The sequence below is a fragment of the Gopherus evgoodei genome, chromosome 10 (genome assembly GCF_007399415.2).
Source record: "Gopherus evgoodei ecotype Sinaloan lineage chromosome 10, rGopEvg1_v1.p, whole genome shotgun sequence".
NCBI classification, from domain to species: Eukaryota; Metazoa; Chordata; order Testudines; family Testudinidae; genus Gopherus; species Gopherus evgoodei.
This window is the reverse complement of record NC_044331.1, coordinates 22519656-22537713: the sequence shown is the minus strand read 5'-3', so window position 1 is coordinate 22537713 and position 18058 is coordinate 22519656. Positions and strand designations below refer to the sequence as shown.

The 18058-nt window shown below is 43.6% G+C and overlaps 1 protein-coding gene and 1 long non-coding RNA gene across 7 annotated transcripts in view; one reads left to right on the top strand and one right to left on the bottom strand.

The window, feature by feature from the left end:
* Positions 1 to 13954, bottom strand: part of DMXL2 (Dmx like 2) — a 154880-nt gene extending 140926 nt beyond the window's left edge. For all 6 annotated transcript variants that reach the window (XM_030576933.1, XM_030576934.1, XM_030576935.1 and 3 more), the window contains exon 1: positions 13648 to 13954. In XM_030576933.1, coding sequence (XP_030432793.1) covers positions 13648 to 13734 — 87 coding nt within the window. In that variant the 5' untranslated portion in view covers positions 13735 to 13954. The remainder of the gene's footprint in view (positions 1 to 13647) is intronic.
* A 2281-nt stretch (positions 13955 to 16235) lies between these two features.
* On the top strand, positions 16236 to 17314 carry LOC115658292. The gene is made up of 2 exons (XR_004002231.1): positions 16236 to 16276; positions 17261 to 17314. It is a non-coding gene; the product is annotated as an uncharacterized LOC115658292 (long non-coding RNA).
* Positions 17315 to 18058: the final 744 nt, after the last annotated feature.

Genomic DNA, 18058 nt, shown 5'->3' with positions numbered 1-18058 from the left:
ACTGCAAAATAATTACCGCAAGAATTCAATTCTGAATTGATTTCTCCTTTCAATTTTTTTAATGTCTCAGATGACTTTTGGACAAAGGCCAACAATTGTTTTTATTCAGATTTGTTTATTATTTAATTTGTATGGGGGTAAGTATAGATTATTTTCTTTTACTGTTTTTAAAAGTGAAGCTTCTATTGATTACATACTCCAAGTATCTGACTTTTGGGATTTTCTGAGTTCAAATAAGTATAGTTTATTAGCATAGTGTAAAACAACAAACAAAAGCTTACTTCAAGGATCTTGTATAATACATTGCACAACACAGAACGCACATGCCACATGGTCTGTCCAAGAAAATGTTATCAGAAAATAGCTTGCTTGTCTCTGGTAGGAAATGACTATCTTTATGTCTGCCAGCTTTTCACCTGTTATGGAGCCCTAGTCACTCTGAATGATCTGTTTACTTAACACCCACATTTGTGGGCTTGGCTACACTAGAGAGTTGCAGCGCTGGTGAGGGGGTTACAGCGCTGCAACTTAGGATGTGGCCACACTTGCAAAGCACGGCCAGCGCTGCAACTCCCTGGTTGCAGCGCTGGCTGTACACCCGCTCGAGCCTCGGGTGTAGGGATTCCAGCGCTGGTGATCCAGCACTGGTCAGCAAGTGTGGACGCCCACCAGCGCTTTTATTGACCTCCGGGGTATAAGGAGGTATCCCAGAATTCCTGTCCACAACAAACCAGAAGAAAGGGAGAGCTCGGAGTTCAGCCAAACTGCTTATTTAAAAAACAAACACAGCTCCTGTTTGCTGAGCGAGCTGAGGCAGGCAAGGGAATTACTTTGGAATGTTCACAGCTGTTTGCTTGAAGAGAGAAACAGCACTCTCACACGGCAGGGGGGGAGGTGGAAGTCCGTGTTCAGCAGTTGCTGATCGGGTCTGACGGGTATTTAGCAGTACATAATTTGCATTTAGTGAATGAGAGAGGAGTGGGGGAAGGGAGTTAGAACTTTTAAAATGATTGAAGGTAGGCACTGTGTGTCTTCCAGTCCTTAGAACTTGCAAGGCAGGGAGCTGAGAACAGTGTCAACTCCAAAAATCCATTCTGTCTGTCTCCTCCACGCTCCCTGTCACATTCCACCCCCCCCCTCTTTTGAAAAGCACGTTGCAGCCACTTGAATGCTGGGATAGCTGCCCACAATGTACTACTCCCAACAGCGCTGCAAGTGCTGCAAATGTGGCCACACTGCAGCGCTGGTAGCTGTCAGTGTGGCCACACTGCAGCGCTGGCCCTACACAGCTGTACGAACACAGCTGTAACTACCAGCGCTGCAAAACCGTAAGTGTAGCCATACCCAGTGTCATACAATGTCAGTTCCTCACATCCACTTAAACTAAATAGTTTTTTATACATACAAACTAACCACAAGTTCCATTTCCTGAAAATAAATGAGTTTTCTATTGACTCCACTACAGTATCTAGCCAATTAGTTTAAAATTTGCAATACTCTAGCCCTTATTAATTATTTTCTAACCATGTGTCTATATTTATCCATGTATCTTTTGAAGTTGTATCTTTACAAACATAGCTTATTTTACAGCCCAGATTTAAACTGTTTTATCAAGTTAACTTTCCTCTTGCTTCTTTCATATTAGAAGTCAACGACTGATGAATTCCAACTTAATTCTAATGGTGTACAAAGCAGATTAAATTCTGGCCCCACTAACACCAATGGGAGCGCAAAGAATGTGAAGATTCTGGAGCTCATCTCATATCTGCAGAAACACAGACCAATGGCCTTAGATAACTTGATCACCAGCACTTAAGGTGACAATACAGATGTCAAGGCCTCTAACCAGGTTGGAAGAGGGTCTTCAGATGGGGAAATCTGAAACAAAAGATTGGAAACTGTTAAAAGCATTGTCCCTAATGAACATGAACAGAGGTAATGTCTGCAAGGAAACAGACTCGAACTCTGGCCCCGAGAAGTAAAAGTATTTGGAATGTGTTGGATCAGCCAAACTTTGAGGTATATGCTAATGTAAGACATAAGCATGGAAGCCTTTTGTTGTTTAACCGTCTTCTCTGAAATTATGTTCCTGTGGTTAACTACAATTTACTTTTGTTTTGAAGAAGCTGTAACAAGTCACTGCACAAAGCTCTTGGTCACAGCACCTGAAAGGAAAACTCTTGAAGATGCCAAACCCAGTTGAACCTGCTGAGGAAAAATGGATCTTAAATAGAGGTACTGTACCCTGTGGATCAGGTCTGCAAGTGGGAGAATTGTGGGATTCCACCCCAGGGATGTAAAGGCCTAAGACCTGGAGGAGGTGCACTCAAAGAGAGACTTAAGTGGGGCCACTGGTGTAGCTAACACTGACCGTGACAGGAAGTTTTGCCACTAACTTCCATGAAGCCAAGATTTGACCCAGTGTCTGTAAAAGGCCCTCTGCTACCAAAAGACAAGGCCATATATTCCCAATTGTCTCTATTTCAAACAAAGAATACTCCTGCCTCCCTCCTCTTTTCCCCTCAAGTCGCCAGATAGTGCATCTGCAACTTGTTATACCAATGGATGCCCAATGGCACATTAGATATCCAAGAACATTACCTAATACATTTGAAGAGCACAGATATGATCATGAATAGGTTTTGGTAGCCTAAACACAAAGCTAGACTCTTAATTAGCTAAGAAATTTGGACCCTTTAAAATTGTATTAGTTATTCAGAATTTCAGGAGTGAAGTTACAGGAACTTAGAAACAAGGTCTGCATACATTTTTGTGCATGCAACTTCTCCCCTGCTTTGTAAGTATATCTGTTGCAACTGGGTACACAAACTAGAGATGTGGTTACATACATGGCACTAAATATCCATGGCACACAAAAATGTCCAATTTGTATCTGTAGCAATAATTAGAAATGCAAGGTAGGCATACAATTGCATACACAAAAAGTAGATTTTCAAAACTTTACAAATTAATTGTTGCAGGTATGCCTGTCCCTTTAAGGGGAAAGTGGTGCAGCGTGACTAATTAGTCACCACCTCATCAGGCAAAATGAGGGATAGCTGGCCTCTCTAAAGGCCAGCAGCAAAGCTTAATAAAGAGGAAAGGCTAGGAGTGAGCTTGCAAAGGCTCTGGCAGGAGCCAGAAAAGGCTGGAGAGAAAAGTCCCTGAAGGACAGAATGGAGAAGGAATTGCAGGAGATAGTGAACACTCTTGCAAGGGTTCCATGGAAGAAAGGTAAGAACAAAGATGAAAGACTGATTGAGAGTCCTGGATAACACAGTAGCAAGCCCAGATAGGCAAAAGGCTTTCTGTTTGTTCTGAGAGTGTATAAAGCTGTACAAAGTCCAAGGTGTGGGGAGAATGTTCTGTGTCTCATAACTCTGATGGAAAAAATAAAAAGCAAAGGTGGGAAGAGTGGGAGCTAGACCATACCTTGGTTGGGAAAGAACAGACCAGTGCCAGGAGAGGCTACTTGGGAGGTGGTGACCCCATGACAACAATCTTCCAAATGTAAATTTACAGTGTTGTGTTCCTGAGTCAATAGCACACAACTCGTATGCTTCTATTGCGATTCTAGAAAAGTTATAAGGAGCAGAAAGTAGAGTCACTGGAGCTATTCATTGAGATATCATCACAAAAAGAGGCTGGACAGGGCTAGATGAGCAGACATACCCTTACCCAATGGCAGAGTAGAACACCTCCTGTTAGGAGGCTTTTGTGTAGGAAGAATAAAAAAAGCATCTCTTCTTCTAGTGCTTTTTCCAATACAGTTTTGATCTTTTCAAGTATGTGGTAAAAGCCTCATTGCTTGGAAGTGTTGGTACATTACTGGACAACAAAAATATTGAGAGAGCTTGTCCATGCTCAGTTAGAATTCATTCCAATGGTCAACCTTTACATTAAATTATGTCTTTGGGGCATTTGTCCTATTTGAGTCTGTAAAACTGGCACTGAAGGGTTGCCAGGCAGTACTCCCAAAGCCCTTCATCTCAAATCTACCATTTACATGTACAAAGATGTTTTCTTTTTCTAATTGTCAGCCCTGCTAATTTAACCTGGGATCTGAAAGTCAAGCTGTGTTCTGATGTATCAATAACAGCAACCCTAACCAAGTGAAGAGTATTATACAAACGTGTTCCTGTGCATCTTGAGGTAAAGATTTCTCAATTTTAACTTAATTATGCTTATTGTATCTCTAATAGCATTTATACATTTTGTTAAGATTTTCTGGCTCTTGTATTATCTCATATTCCCATCATGCTACTGGCTCTGTAATTCTAACCAAAGTAAATACCCTCCTTTTTTTAAAATGCCTTCCCTTCTCATTATTCCCTGTGCCAACAAACTAATACTTTTGGGCTAGACGTATTGCATTTCACCATGCTTTGACAAAGTAGGGAGAAAGGAGAAGACAAGAAAAAACAGTTTTTGAACAGAATTGTCAAGTTGAAGGCATCTTACTGAGTTACTTATCATCTTAGTCTCACTCCTTTTCTCCCCTTCCCCTCTTTGGCAACAGTCCTACAACGATTGCATGGATGGACACCTATATCTACAGAGGGCCCTTGGTTTGTAAATGATCCTGTTGAAGTTGGGCTTTAAAGTGCAGGACTGGGGCCTTAAACTGTAAACTCTTTTGGGACAGGTATTGTTTTTCTTGGTTTTCATGAGGTGCATTTTTACTTTTGAAAAAAAAAGTTTTTTAAAAGCACAAGTAGACTTAATACCAATTGTTATTAAAATGCCAGTAGCACGCATGTCTGCCTTTGTTTTTAAAGCAATCTTCCCTTCTTAGCAGGTGTACTCTGCAAAATTAAAACAAAGCTTTTACACAAATAAGGGTTACATATTTTTCTTGACTGCAAGACATTTCCACATTCTATACACCTGAACACAAGTATCTGTGACTTTTGTGCTACATTCAATATGCTGATCGTTAGAAATTCCTAAAATATGGCCTAGTTATACTTAAAATAAATCCAATAAAAACCCATCAATCAAGATTTTAATTCTGGCCTTTTGCTCCTTGAGTTAGATTACTGCAGAAGCAGCTCACTCTACTCTGCGGAAGAGGAAATGTCTTGTAATATTTAACAGTACCCTATCCATCTTATTTAGGAGCACAGTTGACTGTCTCCTTTGAGTCAGTCATAGAATCACAGAATATCAGGGCTGGAAGGGATCTCAGGAGGTCATCTAGTCCAACCCCCTGCTCAAAGCAGGACCAATCCCCAGACAGATTTTTGCCCCAGGTCCCTGTTGTTTGCCAATGTTCTTGCTAAGGGGCAAGACCTGAGTCTACTGAAGTGAATGATGACAGGGCTGTAATTGAGTTCAGTGGCAACAGACTTGACCCAGTAGGATTTCTGACCCAAACTGTAAGAGTTAATGGATTAACTGTTTTTAAGTAATTACCTACATTCATCATGGCCTGATGAAATACATCCTAGAATACTGAGGGAACTGACTGAGGAGATATCTGAGCCATTGGCGATTATCTTTGAAAAGTCATAGAAGATGAGAGCGATTCCAGAGGAATGGAAAAAATGCAAATATACTGCCATTTTATAAAAGGGAAATAAGGACAACCTGGGGAAATATAGACCAGTTAGCTTAACTTCAGTACCTGGAAAGATAATGTAGCAAATAATTAAGCAAACAATTTGCAAAAGTCTAGAAGATAATAAGGAGATAAGTAACAGTCAGCATGGATTTTTCAAGAACAAACCATGTAAAACCAACCTAATAGCTTTCTTTGACAGGATAACAAGCCTTACAGACAGAGAAGAAAGCAGTAAATGTTGTATATCTTGACTTTAGTAAGGTTTCTGATACTGTCTCACATGACCTCATAAATAAACTAGGGAAATACAGTAACTCCATCTCCGTTGTAAGGTGGGTGCATTACTGGTTGGAAAACTGTTCCCAGAGAGTAATAATCAGTAGTTCACTGATCAGTCAACCTGAATGGGCATATCGAGTAGGGTTCTGCAGGGATCAGTTCTGGGCCTGGTTCTGTTCAATATCTTCATCAATGACTTACATCATGGCATAGAGAGTACACTTATAAAGTTTGAGGACGATACCAAGCTGGGAGAGGTGGCAAGTGCTTTAGAGAATAGGATTAAAATTCAAAATGATCTGGAGAAATGGTCTGAAGTAAATAGGATAAAACGTCAATAAGGACAAATGTACTGTAATCCACTTAAAAAGGAACAATCAGTTACACACACACACAATATGGGAAAGGACTGCCTAGGAAAAAGTTCCGTGGAAAGGGATGGGGGCTTATAGTTAGCAACCTCCGTGACTACAGACCCAGAGGCCAGGAGCTGCGGGGTTCCCCCAGAGCTCAGAGCGAGCCCCTACAGCTGCCCAGCCACTGCAACCAGTTTGGGGACCCCGAAGCTGAGCTCCCCATTTTCCCACAGATACTTTTAGTAAAAGTCACGGACAGGTCACAGGCTTCCAGGAATTTTTCTTTATTGCCCATGACCTGTCCGTGACTTTTACTAAAAATATCCCTGACAAAATCTTAGCCTTAGTCATAGTGGATCACACGTTAAATATGAGTCAACAGTGTAACATTCTTAAAAAAAAAAGCGAACATAATTCTGGGACGTATTAGCAGGAGTACTATAAACAAGAAACGAGAAGTAATTCTTCCACTCTACTCCATGCTGATTAGGTCTCAACTAGAGTATTGTGTCCAGTTCTGGGCACCACATTTCAGGAAAGATGTGGACAAACTGGAGAAAGTCCAGAGAAGAGCAACAAAAATGATCAAGGTCTAGACAACATGACCTAATGAGGGAAGATTGAAAAAAATGGATTTGTTTAGTTTAGAGAAGAGAAGACTGGGGGAAGGAGGGGTGGGGGGGCAGACAAGTTTTTAAGTACATAAAAGGTTGTTACAAGGAGGAGGGAGGTAAATTGTTCCCTTTAACCTCTGAGGATAGGATAAGGAGCAACAGGCATAATTTGCTGCAAGGGCAGTTTAGGTTGGACATTAAGAAAAACTTCCTAATGGTTAGGATAGTTAAGCACTGTAATAAATAAATAGGGAGGTTATGGAATCTCCATGATTGTCTAACCTGCTCTTAATAGTTTCCAAACACCAGTCAGATAATACCAGGTTTAGATAATACTTAGTCTTGCCATGAGTACAGGGGACTGGACTAGATGACTTCTGGAGGTCTCTTCCAGTCCTACAATTCTATTTTAATAATTTTTATTCACCTTGGCTGCTTTGGTGGGCAGAGGGGCCACATTAATATACAGCCATCAGCCTCTGACAAATCATCAAGTTAGACAGCAGCCAGAAGATTTAATCTACTTGCCAACAGTGCCTGATGCTTGCGCAAAGTTAAGGGTACAAACTTATGGGACACTTTCCCAGTATTTTGAGGCCTGGGTTACACTTAAAAGCTTTGCTGACGTAGCTATGTTGGATTAGGAATGTGGAAAAAACCATGACTCTAATCAACAACCTATGCCAGTAAAAGAACTGGTGAAGATGCAGTTATTCTGGCAAAAAAATCCATGTTTGGGAAACTGATATAAGCTATACATGTAAAAGGACTCTTTTGCTGGTATAAGCTGCATCTCCACTTGGAGGGTTTGCTGGTATAGCTATATGCTACAAAGGATTAGAGGGTAAACAGGCCTCATACGCATAGAAAAGTTTGAGGAATAAGAGACCGATTTCAGAATTCACAACCTAATGAGATGAATAGAAGAGTTCACACAAATATGAGAGCCCCCTTTTTCATGGGAAGTGTGGATGGGGGAAGCCTCTTGCAGCAAGACCACCACAGTTCTACTGTGCATGGGGTGAAGCAGTATTTCAGCAGGCTATGCAAAGAAGCCACTACCCTAGCACCTGTTGAGCTCAGCTGCACTGGGACTCTCTGAACAGCACTATACAACAGGTATTTGGGGAGAAGGACAGGGGTTCCACTAGCCAACTCCCCTCCTATGTGGAAGGATCACAAGCAGAGTAAAGGCTACTCCTATCTTCATGAGTGGAGTAGGAGTACCAAGCATGAAACAGTTGGGGTTGGACAAGGGGCAGGAGGGGAGACATTATTTCTCATAACCCAGGACTAATTCTCAGTTCACAACTTGGCACTGTTATCTGTATGCTATGCTGAGGGGACAAGTTGTGGGCCACCAGGCTGTTCCCACCTCTCTTCTGTTTCAGACTGTCTGCAGACATATTTTAAATACAGCTTGTTCAAAAATTTTCAGCCAAATAATTCTATCAAAAATATAGCTCAACTGAAATCAGTGTTATGAAAAGAGTTTGATTTTGATAAAAAATGAGTGTTTCATTCTCTGAACGCAACAAAATGACCAAACGCTGCTTAGACTTTAAAAAAAATTGCCTTTGGGTAGAGGCCAGCTTGTAGTCAAAAGTACAGAACTAAAATCATCTATGGGGCTTTTGTTTAGCTTGCGTGTACATATTATGGTATTGTCTTACCAAATGTTACATAAGGATCGATTGATACATTACAATGAGTAAGGGGCAGCATAGAATTGAGGTGCTTCAGCAGCAGAGCAACGACTGAACTATGACTTAGCCCTGTCTAAACAACAAAAAAAGGTGCTGCTTTAAACAGTATTAGCTAAATAATTTGAGCAAATGTAGTTTGAAACATCTTATGCAGACAGTTTAACACCTTCTAAAATCACGTTAGTTACCCATGTTATAACCTTGGGGGAACCTAGGCTGCAAAAGACAAGTAACATGAGTGAAGTCACCTCTGCTTTTTCCAACTGGGCTGTTTCTTCTGAGAGGTCCAACACAAAAATCTATCCCCTTGATTCTATCCTCACCTATGCAGAAGATACACTGTCTACCCCAGGGGAATTCTGCTCAAAAAATTAAAAATTCTGCGCACAATATTTAAAATTCTGCATATTTTATTTCTCAAAATATCATGCCAATTTCAATTATTTTGGTAATTTCAAAATACCTGTTAGCAAACATGTCTGTAACAACACAGATAACAAAAAAGATCCAGGAAATGTTTTTTGACAAAAAGATTCCTTACCAAGTATATTAATACAGACCTTGATGTATCTTTGTTGACAGTTATCTTCTGTTTAGGTGATACTAAACATTTCATTTAAACAAAGTCATTATACAAAAGTATGTTATACAAAAGTATTGTAATGACCTAGTTTAAAAGGGCACTAGGATCCTTAAGGACTGATTTGTGTCTGTCTGCCAGGTCTTGTCCAAGTTCAATCTATGTGTATTGTAAGGTTTTTGAGTCATGCCACTGTAGCAGAAAGGGGTTTGGTGAGCTAGCGGTAGTTTAGTTGGAAGCTAGAGGGTGGTTAGCATGGGGAAGGGAAGCCCAGGGTAGAGTGTATGTATGTGTTTGTGTGGGTTGTGTTGTGTACATGGTTCACCAGCCAATACACCTTCTCTGGAAGTCGTATGAATGTGCCCATGTAAGGTGGAGGTGCTGGGGAAGGGCTGCAGTGATAGGTGAAAGTGGAGGGGGGCGGGTTCAGGCTGAAAGGGAATATAAGAGGGCAGTGCCAATAGGGTCAGACATGCACAGAGTGGAATTCAGGGTGAAGAGTGCTCATGTATATGCAGACATTACGTGTATACCTAACTAAAACGTTTGAAACATGCAAAACCAGAAAAAGGAGGCATTTTGGTGGAAATCACCAATTGTGTGAAAAAATAAAATTCTGCGGGGAACATTAATTCTGCACAAATACTATATTGCACAGTGGCACAGAATTCCAGCAGCAGTAACTGTCCAACCTCTCCTGTTACCCATCTGTAAGATGTGGGGACTGATACTTCCTACCTCCTGATGAAGGAGCTGTGAGGTACATAAAATTATTAGAACCAGTCAGCAGAGGAGCTGAAATGGGAACTCATGGGCCATGTCTACGCTACAAAATTATGTTGACCTAATTTATGTCGTTATACAGTCACCGCAGTTATTTAATCAGTTGTGTGTGTGCACACTTGGCTCCTCGCGTTAGCGGTGCACACCCTCACCAGGAACGCTTGACAATTGTATTGTCAGTGGAGAGCATTGTGGGACAGCTCTTGAAAGCCAGTAACAGTCAATATAAACAATGTGGTGTCCAAGATCAACACAGTGCCAGTAAATTACATTCTGAGACTCTACCCCACCCAAGGAGGTGGCGTTATTAAAGTGGTGTAGAGAGGTACTTATGTCAGCAGGAGCCAAATTTTAAGTGAAGGCCCTTTCACAGATAGCTCGACATAAGATGCCATGTGTTGATCTAACCGTGTAATGTAGATCAGGCCATGGTCTACAACTGTCTCTCAGGCCACGTCTATACTATGGCACTAAACAGCAGAACTATGGTGCAATTGCTGTGCCACTGTAATCTCATAGTGTAGATGCAGACTACCGTGACACAAGGGTTTTTCTCGCTGCTATAGGAACTCCACCTCTGAGCAATTGTAGATAGGTCAACAGAAGCATTCATTCTAACTGCATCAACCAACAGTTAGGTTTGCATAGCGATGGTGCTCTGGGGCACAGCAGCTATGTCAACTTGAGTTTTAAGTGTAGAGTAGACTTCAGCCCAGTACTCTGAGTCTTTCCCTGAGATAACGGTCAAGTTGCTATCTGGAGCTAAGCGAGTCTAAGGAAAATGTATGGTATAGATGATTGCTGGGGGACGGGATTATGCTCTATTCAGATTAGAACATTTGGATATTTTAGCAGCCGTCCTCTAACAAGCTCTGAGTATGAGCAAATGGCATTTTCCCAGTATATAATTAATCCAAATAGGGTTACAGGACTCTACCAATGGGAAATTTCAAATTTCTGCAGCATATCTTGGCAGCACTAGAGCTCTTCAAAGAAACAGGTGTAAAAACAATACCACCATTAAAACTACCTATTTTCTGTAACCTCATTCTGAAAAAAAGCTGCACAATTTTTGCTAAAACTTAAAAAAAAAAAAAAAAAAAAAAAAAAAATCAGATGAAGGCAGAAAACAACAATGGAATATTTCAGCCCAAACTATTATAGTTTCACAACGCTTTCGGCAATTGAAGACAGGAGTTGGCTTAACTATAAGCATCACTATCAGCTAGGCCTATAACTAGGGCCCTACCAAATTCAGGATCCATTTTGGTAAATTTCACAGCCGGGGTGTGGGGAGGTGGTCTTAAAATTAGTCATTTTCATATTTTCAGATATTTACATCTGAAATTTCATGGTAGTGTAACCCAAAAGGCAGTCGGTGGGAGGGTCACAAGGCTATTATTGGGAGGTTATGGGATGACACACTTACTTCTGCCCTGCTGCTGGCAGGGACGCTGCCTTTAGATATGGGCAGCCAGGGAGGAAGGCTGCTGGCTTGGCGCCCAGCTCTAAAGCCAGCACTACTGCCCACAGCAATGCAGAAGTGAAGGTCACAGGGTCTGAGGGCAGGGTGGTGGAGTCGTTTACATATATTTGGTTTTTCTGGTAGTCTCCTATCCTAGTGGGGAACTGACAGCTGGAGCTGCAGCATCTCCATGCGGGGAGGTGACAACTGGAGCCGCCGAGCTTCCAGCAGCCAGGGGAGATGCCAGAGATGCATCTGGCCTGCTACACGAGCAGCCCCTGCAGGAGAGAAGAAAGTATTGTCCCTCCCCATCCCAAGCCGGGAGTAGCAGCTGGAACCCTGCATAGGGTAGATGCGCTGCGTGCCAGATTTCACAGGGGAGATCAGGTTTCAAGGTCCATGCTGCGTTTTTCACAGCTGTGAATTTGGTAGGGCCCTACCTATAATAATACAGTACTATAGGTGTGCATAGTGCTTAACAAAAGAAATCAACATTGTAAATCTCCTGTGGCAGACATGTTAATCTATGTTAGGCATTAAGGCCCTGATCCTGGAATGAGTTCTGCACAGGAAGACCTTTGCACTTGCACAGCTTACTGCAGGCTCAGGGCTTAAAACAAGAAATAATAAGCCAAGAGTGAAAAAAGACAGAATGGGAAGCAGACAGTTACAACAGAGCAAGATCATGTGATACGTTTTCTCTTACATATATCACTTGCTAGTTCCTTTTTAATTTAATTTAACATCATAAAGTTGCAGACAATAGCCAGAGGAGAGGCTGAGGTGTTTTATATAGAATTCTACAATTAAAGTGAACCACGTAATGATTCTGCATTTTTCTAAAACATGACTTTGGTAGTCTTGTATTGCAAAAGGATATCATTCTTTGTGAGTGTTGTAAAACTAACAGGTATTAACAAAAATAAATTTTATATTACAAAGGCAGCATATTATGAACTGACTCTCCAGGCCATTATAATGGAAAGAATACTACAATATATTATTTTTTATGACTGTCAAAAGTAACAGCAGCCATACAATGAATGCCCTTAGATCTCAGTAGCCCTGCATAGCAGCACAACAGGGAAAATGCTCAGTCTTAGTCCCCTTTATATCTTGGAGCTTTTTAACCATCTGTTATTAAAAAGAGAGTTATGATAAGACGAAGCAGGGTTTGAAATGCTCTACTAGTCTGCCCACAGTTCTTTTAGAATGAAAACGATGCTTTATATCACTTAACCAAGAACTAGTTCAGGCCTGGAATGATGGCTGGTAAAAGTTATCACAAAACCTAGTAAGACACAATTCCTCTTCAAATAGTCAAATACGGATTAAATTAAACACTGCAGAAGCTGATCCTTCATTGAAATCAGTCACATCATAAACCAAATCAGTGATAATTATGTTTACATTAAAATGGGGGAAAGAGAGGCCAATGGATCGTAAATAAATCAACTCCAACTATACATTATTAGGCTCTACCAAACTGTTTTGAATGTCTTATCCGTTTTCACTTATATTAAGGGAAGCTTTTGTAAAGGAATTAATATTTAATTTCTCAGTGCCACATAGTAACAGAAGACCAATTGTTCACCAACAGCGGATGGGGTATTTAAGAAGATTGTTCCAACTGAATTTTTCTTTTCATTGCAAATAGCCATACTATTAGCTATTTTATTCCTTGCACACAAAAAAACCAGGGACATGTAGCTGATTGGTCTCCCTCCCTCTTCCATCTTCACAATGTCAGGTAGGCCCTCAACACCAGCTAGAGGTGACAAGTGCATCCTCAAATCCCAAGCCCCATCTGCTGCTGTGTTCTGGGAGTGTAAAACAGCAGATCCTGCCCCCATCCCCCAGTGGGAGCTAGGGGAATCGCTGCACGGGAAACAGACACCAAAGGACTGAATGGGTGGGTTATTTCCCCCCTCTCCCCAGTCATTTTCTGTACTGGAGCATCTCAATATGAAATTCCTAGCCCACCATGAGATCATAACTACCCACCACCATGCACCTAGTCATCACCCCACCATCACCTTCCTGATCCCATGCCACTGCCCCAGCTATAATTACCCCCACACTAGTACCCCCAGCTAATTACCCCACCCTTCATTACCCCATCCCACTGCCCCACCCTTAATTATCCCCAGCTAATTACCCCACCCTTCATTACTCCCACCCTACTACCCCCAGCTAACTACCCCATCCCACTGCCCCAGCTATAATTACCCAGCATCCTTAATTACCCCCAAGCCCCGCCCAGCGATCCTGCTACCTCACCCGGCCCCGCACCGCCCTCACCGTGAAGGGGATGTCCCCGACGCTGCCCACCGAGTAGCAGTTGTCCCCTGGGTTGACGGCACCGGTGAGCACCTGGTGCAGATGCATGGCGGCCCCGCAGACCTACAGGGTGCGACGGGGCCAGGCGGCCTGGCTCCCCGCTCTCCGGGGCCGGCAGTGCGGCGCGGCGGGAGCCAGCACCGAGCAGGACCCGGATGGCTCTGCGTTCCCTCCCTCCCGCCGCACCGAACGGGAAGTCACCGGCCCGCGCGAGCACAGCTCGCGCCCGAGAGACTACCCGAGGGTGATAGATGGGGCGCGCGAACCAGGTGAGCTGGCGCGCGCGCAGTGCAGTCGCCTGCGGCGCTCAGGGCCGCGGCGCGCGTGCGCGCTGGGTGGGGACTGGGGAGCGGGGAGCAGCAGCGTGCGTGGGACCGCACCCAAGGTGTGTGTACGCGCGGTGCGGCGTGTGCACGGAGCCATCTACTGGCCGTGCGCCAGGGATCTCCCCTCTGCGGCGGGGCGCGGACTGGGATCCACACGTACCAGCCCCCAGGGGATGGCGCTGAGGCTTTGCTTGCCCCTGGGGCAGATAGTGACCGCATAAAAAGAGTGGCTGTCACCAGATACCGAATCAGGGACCCTAAACTAGGGCTGCAAAGTGCAGTGGCAGAGTTAGGGAGCAACATCTGTGCAACCACTGGCTGAGAGGAGAAATTGAATGAGATGCAGCCTGAGCTCCCCACCCCCACCCCAGTGTTCAAAACAGTAGGAAGTGGTGGAAGAATTATTATTATTTTATTTTGCAAATTATCAGAAGTGCTGAGTCCATTAAAAGGGAAAACTGCCTGAGACTGGAAGAAAAGTGAGACAATCTACTGCAAAATTATTTTAGAAGGGCAATTTAACAAAGGGGCATGAGCTACAACCTCAAACACACTGTGAGGCCTTGTCCTGGGCAGAGCTTTGATTTGAGGTGCTTGTGATCTCTTGTTTATTTGCACTACTGTAAGTCATATACAGCTTGTGATGCCACTAAAATATATTGTGCATAGTGCGTTGGGGAATTTGCTTCCACCAGCTTCCCCCACAAGTGTATGCAGTCCTCTGGAAACTGAGCACTTGGGATGTGAGCTCTTGCACTGTCCCTTGGAATTTGTGCATTGGTACTTGTTTGTGCTGAACCCTTGGGGTGGGAATACCTACAGAGTGCATGGAAAAACTGAGCATCAGCTTCAGATTTCCAATACTTGTGTGCAGCATGCATTTAATCCTTGAGCGGTTTAATTGTGACTAGATATTATTGACCTCAAGAATGGGGCCAGTGATAATAGGAAAGGTTGTCATTGCTTTCTGTATCAGTGAGAAACATGTAAAATGGTGTAGCTATAGCAGGGGATAGAGGGCTCCATGATTCACTTTTAAGTGCTCAAACTGTATATCTCTATTAATTGGAACGAGAGAGGAAAGTGGTGTTTTGGGGTGGCATTTTTTCGAGTATCAGAGGGGAATCAGTTTCTATTAAACAAGGAAGAATTGATTTGCATTAATTTCAGAAAGGTATAAGAGACAATAATTCCACTGGTTCCTTAGGCTCTTGTAGGTCTGTTTCTATTCAGTGTATTTGTAATGACTCAGAGGATTGCCTTGTTTACAAAAGACTTTGCAGAGTAAAGTAGTCCAATGTTGAAACACCTTTAAGAATGTGAAGAATGCTGTGTCTTAGGCCTGGTCTATATGCGTTTATACCGAAGTTAGCAGCATTGAACCAATTTTACGCTGCACCCGTCCACACAATGAAGCCCTTTATATCGATATAAAAAGCTCTTAAAACTGATTTCTGTACTCCTCCCCGACGAGGGGAGTAGTGCTGAAATCGATATTGCCATGTCAGATTAGGATTAGTATGGCCGCAATTCGACGGTATTGGCCTTCGGGAGCTATCCCATAGTGCACCATTGTGACCGCTCTAGAAAGCCATCTGAACTCGGATGCACTGGCCAGGTAGACGGGAAAAGCCCTGAGAACTTTTTGAATTTCATTTCCTGTTTGGCCAGCGTGGAGAGCTCACCAGCATAGGTGACCACGCAGAGCTCATCAGCACAGGTAACAATGCTGTCTCCTGAGAATCGAAAAAGAGCTCCAGCATGGACCACACAGGAGGTACTGGATCTGATCGCTGTATGGGGAGAGGATTCCATGCTAACAGAACTCCATTCCAAAAGACGAAATGAAAAAACATTTGAAAAAATTACCAAGGACATGGTGCAAAAAGGCCACACCAGAGACTCAGTACAGTGCTGTGTGAAAGTTAAGGCGCTCAGACAAGCCTACCAGAAAACCAAAGAAGCAAATGGAAAGTCCGGGGCAGGGCCAAAAACATGCCGCTTCTATGCTGAGCTGCATGCAATTCTTGGGGGGTCCGCCACCAGTACCCCACCCCTGTCTGTGGATTCCGAGGTGGAGGTGGTAATAGCAGCCATGGCTGAGAATTCTGCGGATGGGGAAGATGAGGAGGACGAGCTTGTAGAGAGCACACAGCACTCCATTCTCCCCAACAGCCAGGAGCTTTTTCTCACCCTGACGGAATTACCCTCCCAGCCCTCCCAAGCAACTATCCCAGACAATGAAGCCATGGAAGGGACCTCTGGTGAGTGTACCTTGTAAATATAAGACATGGTTTAAAAGCAAGCGTTTTTTAATGATTAATTTGCCCTGAGGACTTGGGATACATTTGCGGCCAGTACAGTTATTGGAAAAGTCTGTTAACATGTCTAGGGATGGAGCGGAAATCCTCCAGGGACATCTCCATGAACCTCTCCTGGAGGTACTCCAAAAGCCTTTGCAGAAGGTTTCTGGGCAGTGCTGCTTTATTCCTTCCTCCATGACAGGACACTTGACTACACTATGCATGTAGCAAGTAATCTGGTATCATTGCATGACAAAGCCTAGCTGCGTATGGTCCCGGTGATTGCTGGCATTCAAGCAACATCCGTTCTTTATCTCACTGTGTTATCCTCAAGAGAGTGGTATCGTTCATGGTAACCTGGTTGAAATTCAAGAATTTAATTAAGGGGACAGACATGGCCATTCCTACTGGGTTGTTTGCCAGTGGCTTAAAAGAACTCCTTCCCTGCAGGTAGCCAAGCAGGAGAAAGGAGGGAGGCGCGATTGGCGCTGAGCTTTTCCGCGTTTGGCTGGCAGGGATATTTCCTGCTACCAGCCACGCGGTTGTGGGAGGTGGAAAGGTGGGTGTTTAGCAGTGATCTTCCACGATACGAGCCACAGGGTGGTTTCTGCTGCTGCACATTAACAGGAAAGAAGCAGCACTCAACAGGCTTTGCTTGCTATTTGAGAAAGGAGGGTGCTGGATAGATGAAGGCTGCAGAAGACGAAAGACAATGGCTTACCATGGCCACATGCAAGCTGAATTCTGCTGCCTGGACCTGCATCTGGATCTGTAACACCAAAGCTGCAGGCACTCAATATTAAGATGCAAAATGCAACCTTGTAGTGAAAACACATGCGCTATGTAAGATGAATAGTGGTGTTCACCGTGAAAGAGTATGACCATTGTTCTGTAAAATGTATCTTTTTAAATACTTCTCTCCCTTTTTTCCCCTCCCTTATGCAGCTGGACATTTTTCAAGCCTCCCTACTCCACCCCAAAGGTTATCTCAGATAAGGCTGCGGAAAAAAAAAACGCGAGACGAAATGTTCTCGGAAATCATGGAAGTGACCCGCAATGAAAGAGCTCATCTGAATGAGTGGAAGGACATGGTAGCAAAGTACAGGAAAGATGCCAGTGAACGTGAGGACAGGAGGGACGCTCGAGATGAGAGGTGGCGGCAGGAAGATCAGCGGTGGTGGGATACAACTCTGGGGCTGCTGCGTGATCAAACTGACATGCTCCAGCATATGATGGAGCTTCAGGAATGGCAGCAGGATCACACAGGGGCTGCAGCGGCACTCTATAACCACCATCCCCCCTCATCATGTTCCTTAGCCTCATTACCCGCCAGATGAATAAGAACTCGTGGGGTAGGCTCTGTGCACTCACCCACTCCACCCCAGTGGACAGCCCAACCAAATGGCTCTTATTATTATGAAATTTTTTCAGTGGCCTTTTCCTTCCCTACTCCCAAACCACAGTCAGGCTACCTTGTCAGTTCTCTCCCTCTTTTTAAAATTAAGTAATAAAGAATACATGATTTTTAAATGAGTGACTTTATTTCCTTAGAAAGCAAGCTGTGATTGAAGGTGGGTGGGTGGCTTACAGGGAATGAGTCAATCAAGGGGGAGGGGAGTTCATCAAGGAGAAACAAGCAAAACAGTCACACTGTACCCTGGCCAGTGATGAAACTAGTTTTCAAAGCTTCTGATGTGCGCCGCTTCCTGGTGTGCTCTTCTAATCGCCCTGGTGTCTGGCTGT